Source organism: Osmerus mordax, chromosome 5, assembly GCF_038355195.1.
Source record: "Osmerus mordax isolate fOsmMor3 chromosome 5, fOsmMor3.pri, whole genome shotgun sequence".
Taxonomy (NCBI): domain Eukaryota; kingdom Metazoa; phylum Chordata; class Actinopteri; order Osmeriformes; family Osmeridae; genus Osmerus; species Osmerus mordax.
Window position 1 is genome coordinate 19,662,340 of NC_090054.1, and position 12,376 is coordinate 19,674,715.

Genomic DNA, 12,376 nt, shown 5'->3' on the forward strand with positions numbered 1-12,376 from the left:
GACCTGAGCCCAGCTGAATGGAAGTGACGCGGTGGGAGTAGAACTGGGTCGAAGACGACCAAGAGCCAACGGCTGTCCTCCATTCAGAGAGCTGGCATGGCCTGGTTTGGCCTGGTTTGGCCTGGTTTCTCTCCCTGCTTGTGTTCATTCTCTGTGGGCCTTGTCTCAGTCCTACCCCTGGCCTGGTCTAATGACGTCACACACACAGTTTAGATGCAAAACACGGCTCACATGGGAATAGACCTACAGTAAAGGGTTGGGACTGAGGTAATGAATACTGATTATTCGGCCTACTTATGGTAAAGCTGCTTTCTAGAACGTTCTTCATATCTTAATATTTTACATTCTTACGGGCATACTTTACATACAAGACGGTGTCTGGTCCTTCACACATCCTAATGCCAGGACACGTAGGCAGTAGAACATGCATGATGTAGCCATGCCCCCTACTTCCCCCCCTGACACAAGCCTGACATGTAAATCCCCCCTCCTCCCCCCTCCTCCTGACCCGCCAATGTTCTTAAAGAACAGCCACAAAGCAGCAGGGAATTAAGGGCAACCTTTAATATTATTATTGTTCTCATTTGACTGGATGCTTAGGTCCTGCTTGTGGGGGGGTTTCAGAGAGAGGGAGAGGGGGGGGGGAGAGAGAGAGAGAGAGATTGTGTTTTAGTGTTTTACAATGTCTGGAAACAGGAACTAAAAAGGTGCTTTTTTATTACAGTAGTAAAGAGAACCTAAACTTCCTCCCTCCCTCTCTTTCTCTCTATCTCCTTCTCTCTTTCTCTTTCTCTCACACACATAATCTCTCTCTCTATTGTTGTGGTATCAAAAGCCTGGCTCTAATGCCAGGAACTTTGGTTAGGGTTTCTGAATCTGAAACACAAACGTGTTTCGAGCTCTTGAAAAGCAGAGGTTAGGTTTCTTATCTTTAGTCTTGTTAAACTCTAACCCCTTTCTCCCTCATTCTCCCCCCGCCCCCCGCCCCACCTCCTCTCTCCCTCCAGACTGTGGGATCGCACCCCACCCCACCCCCCTTATGCCCACGGTGGCAGCTGATGGAAGAGAAATCACTGTCCAAGCCCACCATGGTGTCCAGACTGCCCAAGTTTGGTGCCCGTCCTTCCTCAGGGGTGTCCAGCCCCCTGCCCAATGGGCCCCCTCAGCCCCCGCCCCCCACCCAGGAGGGCAAGACGCCCCCCCCAGGGAGGGCCAACGGACTCCTCCGCACCTACTCCTTCTCTCTGAAGTGGAGGAAAGATGGCGTGGGCACCAGTCCTGAGGATGGAGCGTGCCTGGAGGGGAGGGAAGACAAGCCCCAGTTCCAGCTCCCCTTGCTGGGGAAGGAGGGTAAGAAAGCCTCCCCCTCAACCCCTAAGCTGCAGAGGTCTGCTTCCTCCGTGTCCTCCACCTCCAGCCCCAAGGCCATACCCAGGCATCAGCCGTCCAAGGCCAGCCCCAAGACAGGGGCCAGGCTGGGGCAAAGCCCGCTCAGCGGGGGCCTAAAAGCGGGCCTGAACGGCTCCTTGGGCTCCAGACGCTCGGGGTCTGGCTCGTGCCTGGTGAACTCCGGCTCGCCCCGCAGCGGCTCCAGAGACAGTCTGTCCCAGTCCAGCGACAGCCTCAAGTCGCTCGTGCTGGACAACATGGTGCGCTCGCAGAGCTTCACCCACTTCAAGCAGATCCCCTCCCCCAGCAGCCTGCCCATGACGCGCTCCTTCTCCTTCAACAGGGCTGTGGAGCTGGCCAAGCCCCTGGCCAACACCCAGCTCAGGACCCCCAGGACCACCCTCATCAAGCCCCCCCAGGGCCTGGCCAACGGCCGGTTGGGGCTGGGGCTGGGAGGGATGGGGGGGGTGGGTAGTGTGGGGAGCCTGGGGGGGCTGCAGTATGGCAGGGTGGGCTCATCCCCCCTCCTGTCCACCCCCACCCCCACCCCCCCCAGTGGCCTGAAGAAGCCCCTGCTCCCCAGCTGTGTGCTGTCCAAGCCCTCCGCCCTGGGCTGCAGGCTGGCTCGCCCTGGGCAGGCCAAGCTTCAGAAGCCCCTGTTCCCCGGCATGGTGAGGGGGGAGGTCAGGGCCGGGGCGGGGGGCGTGGGGGACCCCCCGGACAAGGCGGACTCGCCCCCCGTCAGTCCGGACCCCCCCAGCGCCAGCGAGCGGAGCGGCTCTCTGAGCGGCTCTCTGAGGGACGCGCTGTCCCAGCCGTGCACGGCCGACGGGCTGGAGGACATGTCCCTGTCGTCCGCCTCGTCCCTGGAGCGCAACGACACCAGCGACGAGTTCCTCGACGACTTCGACGGCCTCGGCGACCCCGGCCAGGGGGAGGTGCCGGACAACAGGAGTCGTGGCAACGCCACGGAGATTCGCCTGCGCCACTTCCTGAACGAGACCATGGACTGGGAGGGGATGGGCCTGACAGGTAAGACAATGTTGGTTCAGCTCTGCGGTTAAAGTATTTGGACTTGTAGATCGACAGGTCTCAGGTTCGAATCCCCCACTGATGGATGAAATCATTACTATAACTCTCATTTCAATAACTCTTACTACCTTTGAACTTGTTACTGTGACTACGACTACAGTCTGGTGTGCGTTTGTTCCCTGTCCAGGCGGGCAAGAGGAGGGAGGCGAGAGGGGGTCACGGGGGGGCCTGTCATCCGAGGAGGGGGAATTCCCCCAGGGCTCGTCCTTGGAGCTGTCCCCCTCCAACAGCTCCGGGGGAACCTACATGTGGGACGAGGAGGGCCTGGGGGGGCTGGCCTCACACCCCTGTGACAGCTACGACAACGCAGACCTCAACAGCATGGTAGGTCCTCACTGCACTGCACTGATGGAGCACCAGTCAGTACTGTACTACTGTAGCTCCAGTCAGTACTGTATGTAGTACTACTGTAGCTCCAGACAGTACTACAGTACACACAGTACTACTGTAGGTCCAGACAGTACTATATGTAGTACTACTGTAGGTCCAGACAGTACTACAGTACACACAGTATTACTGTAGGTCCAGCTCCTGTTGGAAGCTAAAGATGGCAGTGTTCCTCTGGCCAGTAGCGTCGTAGCATGTTGCTGTAGACTGCAGGTCTTACCTCACTCGATTACATGAACCCTCTACAGAAGATTTCCTCTTAATGATTGAGGGATTAACCAGGAGAACAAGGCCTCTTCTCTCCCAGGCAGGGGGACACTCCCGTCAGACTACCAAACTCAGACAAGCACCCTCCAACTCACTCAGACCACATTCTTTAGCTGTTCCAAGATCCGGAATGCCCCCCCCCCCCCCCCCCCCCCCCCCCCCCCCCCCTGACCCTCCCCCCCTCCCCCCTCCACCCTCCTGAAGGGCAGGGTTAGCTCCTTGACTTAATCTGTCTGTTTTTGCTTTCCTCCGTGGTCTGGTGCCATGGCGATCGGGCACTCAGGAATGTTTAAAGAGGTTTAATTATTTAGGATTGGAAGTGCTAATCAGCTTGGTTCTTCCCCTGGTCTCTATACCCTGCCTGTGGTACAACACTGTTGATCCCACTACAGGCCCAGAACAGCTGACTATGTCAAGATAAGGGGAGGAGAAGGGTGCTGTCTGGATGTGTGTGTGCGTGCGCTTGGAGTTCCCAACTGCTGGTGTGTACACGTGCAGTGTCCATGTGTGTCTGATTAAGAGTAATTGAGAATTAAAGAATGTGTCTTAAGGAGAGTGTGTGTGTGGGGTGTGTGTCTGTGTGTTAAAGTGAAGTGAGATTAGGGAGAGATCCATATGGAGAAGATTTAAACCAGCGATGCCTGTGTCTTAAACCAGCGATGCCTGTGTCTTAAACCAGCGATGCCTGTGTCTTCAGACAAGTAATGGACTAGTCCAAGTGGACATTCTAACTTTAATTTTCTTCTGTTATATGACTATTACTATTCATCCTATTACTATTGTGATACTTTTAAGATATCCAGTATCTGTTGATACACCCTCTAGAGATCCATCATGTTGTTGGTTTTGGGCTAGGAACTTTGCAACCATACAGGCCTTTTATACTAACGTATATTTGTCATAAAGCCTATATACTGTATATTTTGTTCATAGAGAACTATAAAAAAGTATTTTATTTTGTCTTAGGGGCATGTGAGGCATCACGACTAGAGCACAGCGTTAATGAGGTCTGGTCTGTGTGTGAACACGGGGTGAGAGGGACACCTTGTGGAAAAATCAAGCCATGACATGGTTGAATTTCAAACGTGGTTCTCATCCACTATCACTCACCACACATCAGAGGTCTCTGACACTTCCATTCTCCGTACGGTTATCACCCTCAGCTGTAATATGATTTATAACGAACATATGGTACAGAGTACAGTATAGTACAGTCCTAATTAAGTTCTCATCAATGATGAAAACCTTTTTTTTTTTTATCTCAACTGATCTGAACGCTAACTCTGCACTCTGCTGGGCTGCAATACCCACCAGTGACCACCTGAGGGCGGTATGCACCTGTCACTGGACAAAGATTGACTGGCTGTGTCTGAGATGAGGAAACAAGGAGACAGACTGGGAATGAGAGAGTGGAAGACCGAGAGATAAGGAGAAGAGAGAGAAAAACATAGAAGAAACAGAAGGAGAGGAAAGACAGAGAAGGGAGAACCCCTCTGTATTTCGGTTTCCATGGCGCTGTAGTCTAGACTCGTCTACTTATATTTTCAAACGGCCGCAGGCAGTTTTATTACCATTTAGTTTCTACTCTGTATTATTCCTGATAGAAGCTGTGCCGTTATTAGCTCTCATCATATTGATGGCCTTGTAAAATGACAGGAAGCAAACATCTTTGAAAACATCAGACGGTACCGGAGGATTTGCCGCTCTGCACAGAAGATTTTGGTTTGCCTGCGTCGCCTAATTAATAATGCGCCAACGAGTCGCGAAAGTTGCGTTTCTGAAGAAACGCATCGCAACCTGGCCCTCTTTTGAAGCCTCTCTTTTTTTCTCTCTCTTTCTCCCGCAGTGTTTATCACGTCCTTCTCCAGTTGTCTGTCTATCTGGAGTTTTTTAAATATATATATATATATAAAAAATAATTCTCATCCATCATCTGCGGTGCAAACAGCAGACAGTTCTGTTCTCGAATCCTGCTCCTCTCCCTCTTCAAAGACCTCTTCAGGAGCAGACTGACATGCTCTCTCATGTATTTATTTGGGTCTAATTTTAGACTTTGTGCTTCTGGGTGGAGACAGGATAATTATTCATTAGTGGCTCTACAAGTTGGGTGCTTGAAAGCCCTTTGTCTCAGCAGGGCTCTTCCACCATTACTGAGACTGAGCAGCACTATCATGCTATTAATTAGCTGCTACTTAGCTGCCAGTATTGACCACGTTTAAAATTGCAGTCATTGTGTGGTATAATACTAATAGTAAATCGTTGTCCTTCTTTCGAGTGTGTTTGTGTGTATTTCTTTGTGTACAGGAAGAGCATGCAGACACATAATTAGACCACTAACTGTTCTTTTAAAGCTCAGAGCCACAGATACTCTACTCAGATCCAGGACCAGCCACAACGCTGCCTGTCCCGGCTGAAACCAACCCCGCCTAGGCTAGTCCAACTGAGCTCAGAACAGTTCCTGGGTCAAGGCTCCCCGAGTCTCTCCTTCCCCCTGGAGTGCATCCCACAGTCCTCGGCCTATCCTTGGAGGTGAACTTCCCCTCTGGCGTGTGTGTCTAAGCTTCTCACTGCTCCCACTACCCCTCTAATTGTCCTGCTGAAAGTCAGTAAGCCCTCCACAGTGATGACTACTCTGATTATCCACATTACACACTCTATAGAACCGGGCCGAGCGGTCATATTCAGATGGATCCAGTCTGTGAGGATTGAGGTTTTTCATTGGCGGGGGGTGGGGAAGGCATTAGCTGAGCTGCAGGAAATGGGACGAAAAATGTGATTACAAAGAAGTAGAGCCATTTTGGAGCCAGAGGACATATTTCCTATCTAAAGGGCAAGTTTAAGTTATTCCTTCTAGGGGAACTTCCCCAAAGCAGGGGGAGACTGAGAGTGATGTGTACACGCACACACACGCACACACACGCACACACACGCACACACACGCATGTTTAGAACTGCACTGCTTAATACATAGGCGTTATACATGGGATCTTAGGACATACACAGTGCAACATATATGTTGCTAAGTCGTCGTTGATCTGGTGACTTGTGTGTCCTTCTGCCAGCCCTGCTCTAATGAACATGTTCATAGGGGCTCCGTTCCAGGTCAGGGGGGGTGGATGGCCTGAAGGACTCGGTGCTTCTGGGGACTGGGGCGGCTGGTATTGATCTCGCGTTCAGACCCAGACTAGTTGTTGTGCTCTTGTTTGCCCTGAAACATAATTAAGCAGTCCTCAGTGTCTGCAACTTTGTTCGTATATATATTTAAAAAAAACAATGTGCTGAGACACTTTGCTGTCTAACTTTCCACGTTCTTTTTCGTGGTCTGAGAATATGTAAAAATAAATAAAAAATCTGTACCTTGTTGTGTAACAAAGCGATTCTCGTAGCCCTGCTTGGATTGGCTGTTGTGTGGATCTAGTGGATCCCGTTTCTGGCCTGTGTACGCACGCTTACATTTACATTTAGTCATTTAGCAGACGCTCTTATCCAGAGAGACTTACAATAAGTACAGGACATTCCCCCCGAGGTAAGTAGGGTGAAGTGCCTTGCCCAAGGACACAACCTCATTTTTCACGGCCGGGAATCAAACCGACAACCTTCTGATTAATAGCCCGACTCCCTAACCGCTCAGCCACCTGACCCCCGGGTCACGCATCCTACCACCAGCGTGAAACCACGGCTGGCCTAAGACAGCTTCAGCTAAATACAACACATATGCATGGGTTGAGTTAGCAGAGACCGTGGTTCAGCATTGATCCATTCAGGCTTCAGTCGAGGCTTGGGGGGAGCTGTCAGGGGAGAGTGGGATGTGTGAGGGAGTCTCAACACCAAGTTCTTGGCCAGTTGGATGGAGAGGCTGGAGCAGATTTCGCCTGGTTGCTCAGCGGGGGGAGCTGCGTCCTGGCAGTGTGAAATGTCATTTTCTCCAGACCGCGGCGGTGTGACTAAGCTCCTCGCTGCATGAAGCTACTCTAGAGGACAGGGAGAAAGGGGAGAGAGAGATAGAGAGAGAGAGAGAGAGAGAGAGAGAGAGAGAGAGAGAGAAGAGAGAGAGAGAGAGAGAGAGAGAGAGAGAGAGAGAGAGGTGGTTAGATAGAGAGAGATGGAGAGGTGGATAGATAGATAGAGAGAGATGGAGAGGTGGATAGATAGAGAGAGATGGATAGATAGATAGAGAGAGATGGATAGATAGAGAGAGATGGAGAGATGGATAAATAGATAGAGAGAGATGGGTAGATGGAGAGATGGATAGATAGATAGATAGAGAGGTGGATAGAGAGAGATTATAGATAAATAGAGAAAGTGGAGGGGCGTAAAAGAGGGAAAGGTTTTAAGAAAATGGAGAGAGCATGTTGGAGAGGTAAAAAACGGGAATAGTGGACACAATGATAGATGGGAGGAAAGTAAGGAGGGTGATGCTAGCTGGCTTAAATAATATACTATCAGTGTATGTCTGTTTGTTAACCATCTTCTTCCATAGAACAGTCGAGTCAACATTACCATTCAGTTACCACAAATAGAGCAAGACATTATTTATTAACGAAATCCTCCGCTTTCATGACGTGTCTCCGAGCCAAGGCTCATGTATTTTATTTTCATTTTCCGCTGAAACGCAAAATTGCAGTTCATGCTTTGAACTACCGGTTTACCTCCTAGTCTCTTATTTGCTTTTGGGGATGCTTTGAATTCAACAAGAAGCTGCGACGTTACCAGAGCAGCAGAATACTTTTGCTTTAATAATGAATATTCTTTTCCTTCAGCATTATCATGACAAACATAAAAGGGACATCTCTTTGGAAATGTGGGGGGACTGATGAGTGGCTTGACTGATGTGTGGCTTGATTCCTGCTGTTTGAAAGACAGCAGTCTGTTTTCACAGCCTTATATGGGTGTGTATTGGCTGGTGCTCTCCAGGATATAGGACCGTCAGTGACAGAGTGTCCACAGACCTCGTCTCTCTTGTCAACTATTTGAAATAAATATATTTTTGAACCAATTTTTTGCTTCATCTCTCTCCGTCTCTGTCTCTCCTCTCTTTCTGTCTGTCTCTGTCTCTCTCTTTCCTTTGTCCTCTATCCTCTCTCTCTCTGCCCTCAGGACATCCTGAACCAGCTGGGCTCCCTGGATCCAGGAGACCTGGAGGAGGACGACCTCATGCTGGACGTGGACCTGCCTGACGATGCCCTCCCTGCACACCGGTGAGACATGCAGGCAGGCAGGCAGACAGACAGACAGACAGGCAGACAGACAGACAGACAGGCAGACAGACAGGCAGACAGGCAGGCAGGCAGGCAGACAGACAGACAGACAGGCAGACAGGCAGGCAGGCAGACAGACAGGCAGACAGGCAGACAGGCAGACAGGCAGACAGACAGACAGGCAGACAGACAGACAGACAGACAGACAGGCAGACAGACAGACAGACAGACAGGCAGACAGACAGGCAGGCAAGCAGGCAGGCATAAAGAGACAAAGACAATGACAAACAAATGAGACCTCACAGGGTGTTACTGATATACATGTAAGGTGATTTCAGAGGTGATTTTCATTCAGACTGTGTCCATCTCTCCTCTCTCCCAGGTGCTCTTACGTATACTGGTCAAGTCTAGATGGTACCGTAATCAATTTTGCTTTAAGACTGGAACTGCTAAATGGAATCACATTATCTGTGTAGTCACCTTTTGAAATGTGGATGAACTCGTTTAATTGCGATAAGACAAGCGTGGTGAATGGCTGGTTCCTGTCAGGGTCGTAGACCTAATCACTCATGTTGTTTTCTACCACACAGTGTTGATGAGAGCATTAGACACACTGAGAGGACAGTTTGTCAGATGAGATAAGGTGACTGTAGTGTTTTTGTGTGTCAGTGTATGCATGTGAAACACTTGAAGGGGTAGTAATGTTTCATGGGTGTTCTTCTGGTCTGACAACACTTGGCCCAGCGTGGGACTCAGGATGCTGTTGCTAAGGGACTGCCAACAAGGGTTCTTTTATGAGGACAAAACACACAGAAAACAACTACTCTCTCACACACACAGACACACACACTCTCTCACTCACACACACACACTCACACACACACACAAACACACACACTCTCTCACTGACACACACACACACACTCACTCTCTCACACACAGAGACACAACACACTCTCTCATCACACACACACACACACACACACATTCTCTCACACACACAGACACACACACTCTCTCACTCACACACACTCACTCACTCACTCACACACACAGAGGCAGATGCATACAGCCTCCTACGTTTGACATTAGTCTGGTGTTTCAGTGTAAACAACCGTGGGCTTGTTCTGTCCAACGGAGGATCATAGTGTTGAGTGTGTGTGTGTGTCGTGCGTGTGTGTGGGTGGGTGCGTGCGTGTGTGTGTGTGTGTCGTGCGTGTGTGTGGGTGGGTGTGTGTGTGTGCCTGGAATGTTCCCTCATGAGGGAATGTGAACCCGGCCATAGTCCTACCCTCCTCCTTTTGGGGAGGACGCCATATTTATAGCTCTCTGTCATGGCCAGGGGTCACAGCTTAGGGAAGGGGGTGAGTGAGAGAGTGAGAGAGTGAGAGAGTGAGAGAGTGAGAGAGTGAGAGAGTGAGAGAGTGAGAGAGTGAGAGAGTGAGTGAGAGAGAGAGGGGGAGAGGAGGAGAGAGAGGGAGAGGGAGGGAGACAGAGAGTTGCTGACCCTGTGGTGCAGGCCAGAGAGGAAGCATAGCTCTCGTTTTCCCTCCCTCCTTCTCTTCTTCCCTCCTTCCCATGGACGCTCGGCCAGCCAATCAGGACGAGGAGGGGAGGCCGGAGAGAGCCAAGGCCCGACCTCAGTGTTTTTCTCCAGTCTGGTCCCGTGACAGCCCACTGTTCTCCCCCTGCCGGCCCAGGACGGTGTCTCCCAGCCTGGGCTCACACACAGCAGACTGCAGCCTCTCCCTCCGGCTCCTGGGGAGTTCCCACAAACACGCAGGACTGGGCAAGAGGACTTAACATTCAGCAGAAGCATCAACAGCGGACCACACGGAGAATCTCTCCTCTCTTGTCCTGCTCAGTCTCTCCACTGTGGAGTCTTCTCCTGATCCTCTGTGTAGCGCCCGTTCTTGGTGAAGTGGCAGTTTGTGGAGTGGGCTGTGGAGGGTGGAATGTAGCGGTTGCTTCTGCGGTATGTGGAGAGGAGCAGGGTAAGGTATTTGTTTATCCCCTCGCTAAATGCCTCGGTCCGACTCTCTACGCTTGTCTTGTTTTCCAGAAGCCTGGGCAGAACAGCTACCCATGTTGAGGTTGGTGGGAGGTTCCTCCAATAAATACACAGGCTTTCGCTCTTTTGTAGAATAGTCATGGTACATTTCACAGCCGGGTAGAGGAAGCAAGCTCAATGTGCTCGTCCCTAATGCTTCGTGAAATTGGAATCACTTGAATACGGTGCCACTGACTACAGCGTGTGTGTGACAGAAGGGACTCGGTTTACGGGGGAAGTAAACAGCCCCTCTCTCTCTCTCTCTCTCTCTCTCTCTCTCTCTCTCTCTCTCTCTCTCTCTCTCTCTCTCTCTCTCTTTCTGTTTCTCTCTCTCTCTCTTTCTGTTTCTCTCTCTCTCTCTCTTTCTGTTTCTCTCTCCTCTCTCTCTCTCTCTCTCTCTGTTTCTCTCTCTCTTTCTCTCTCTCTGTTTCTCTCTTTCTGTTTCTCTCTCTCTTTCTGTTTTCTCTCTCTCTCTCTCTCTCTCTCTCTCTGTTTCTCTCTCTCTCTCACAACATAAACACACACACACACACACACACAGTGAGTGACCTGTGCCCTGCCCCCTCCCCATGCAGATGCTGATGGGATGACCCACTTGGAGCGTTCTGAGCGAGGAGGGCGACAGGGTCACTGGAGGAGACGGCAGCAGCGCTGGAACGGACCGGAACCCTTTCACCGTGACGACAGGTGAGGCTGGTGAGCATGAGGAGGTGCTGCTGGAACACGAGAGGAGCGTGCATGCGCCACTCACTGAACGCTCTGATAACTGACGTGCATGCGGCCGTGCCGGTCGTTAACGCCCCGCATTCAAGTCCTCCACATCAGTATTGTGAGCGACAGACGGTTGTAGATTAGTCAGAACACCATTGTTTTAGCAAACAATGCAGAGGATGTACTGTTTGTACAAGCAATGTACTGTGAACACAAACAGTATGCCATGTATTGTTTATGTGTAATCATCATTCCATTACTGTCAGACACTGTATAGGAGACACAAAGAGGGTGTGTCTGACATGGACAGGGGTGAAAATGGTCTGACATGGTGATGGTAAAAGCCTGATTCTATTATGAGACATTAACATGAAGCGTACTTTTATACTGACTGTCTATGGGAGTGTCTTTATGACATCATGCACAATTTTAGGAGGGAACTTTATTGTGAAACAATCAACTACTAAAGTACATTTGTTAAGTAACTTCAGAAAAGAGGCATCGGTCATTTGGTGTTAGATTGGGGGTTATGTAGAACCCCCTTAAAGCATTGATTCATCACAATACTAAGTAATGATTGGCCAATTATGTTTTTTTTTTTTAGACAACTTTTGAAACCTTGTGACGATCTAATAAAGATAGGTCTGAATTGTACAGTAATTGGTCCATTACCCAATTAAGTCTGTTTATCTGAATGAATCTGCGCAATTCCAGCTGCCAAGTCGACAAATGGAAGCAAGCGTTCTGAAAGCAATTAGCTGTGTCTCGTCTCTGCTGTGGTCGTGGCAACCAGCCTTCACCGCACATCCAGCTCTCTAACTCTGGTGTTACATTACTACAGTACATGTATCTCATTCTTTTCCTTCTATCTCTTTCCCCTTCTCTATATTTTACTTTCCTCCCCCTCAAGTGAATATTCATCGGCATGACAAAACCATTTCAACTGCAAAACATTTTAAATAAAAAGAAAACCATCATCAAATCAAAACCTAACAATGTAATATCTCTATTTATGACTAATAGTTTGTTTGTCTTGCTCAGGGGCCCTGTGTTTCAGCAGTATGATGGGCTGGGCTCCCCGGGGATCTTGCGGCCGGGCCCTCGGGCCCTACCTCCTGTAGGGAGAGCAGATGGCCACCTGAGGGCGCTAGACCAGCTGTCTCTCAGACACATGGCCCAGGACTGCACTTCTGTCAAGAACCAGCTGCTCAAACTCAAGACTCTGTGCAGGTTAGACACACACAACACGTAGACATGCTGGTGCACTCGGATATGCGTGAAC

General features: G+C 50.1%; 1 protein-coding gene across 1 annotated transcript; it reads left to right on the plus strand.

Moving 5' to 3' along the window:
* Positions 1-1,058: 1,058 nt before the first annotated feature.
* LOC136943636 (serine-rich coiled-coil domain-containing protein 2-like) lies at positions 1,059-8,355 on the plus strand. Its single transcript, XM_067237033.1, has 3 exons — positions 1,059-2,421; positions 2,609-2,805; positions 8,233-8,355. Exons 1-3 carry the CDS (start codon positions 1,059-1,061, stop codon positions 8,335-8,337), a joined length of 1,665 nt encoding a protein of 554 aa, XP_067093134.1. The 3' UTR covers positions 8,338-8,355.
* The last annotated feature ends 4,021 nt before the right edge of the window (positions 8,356-12,376 follow it).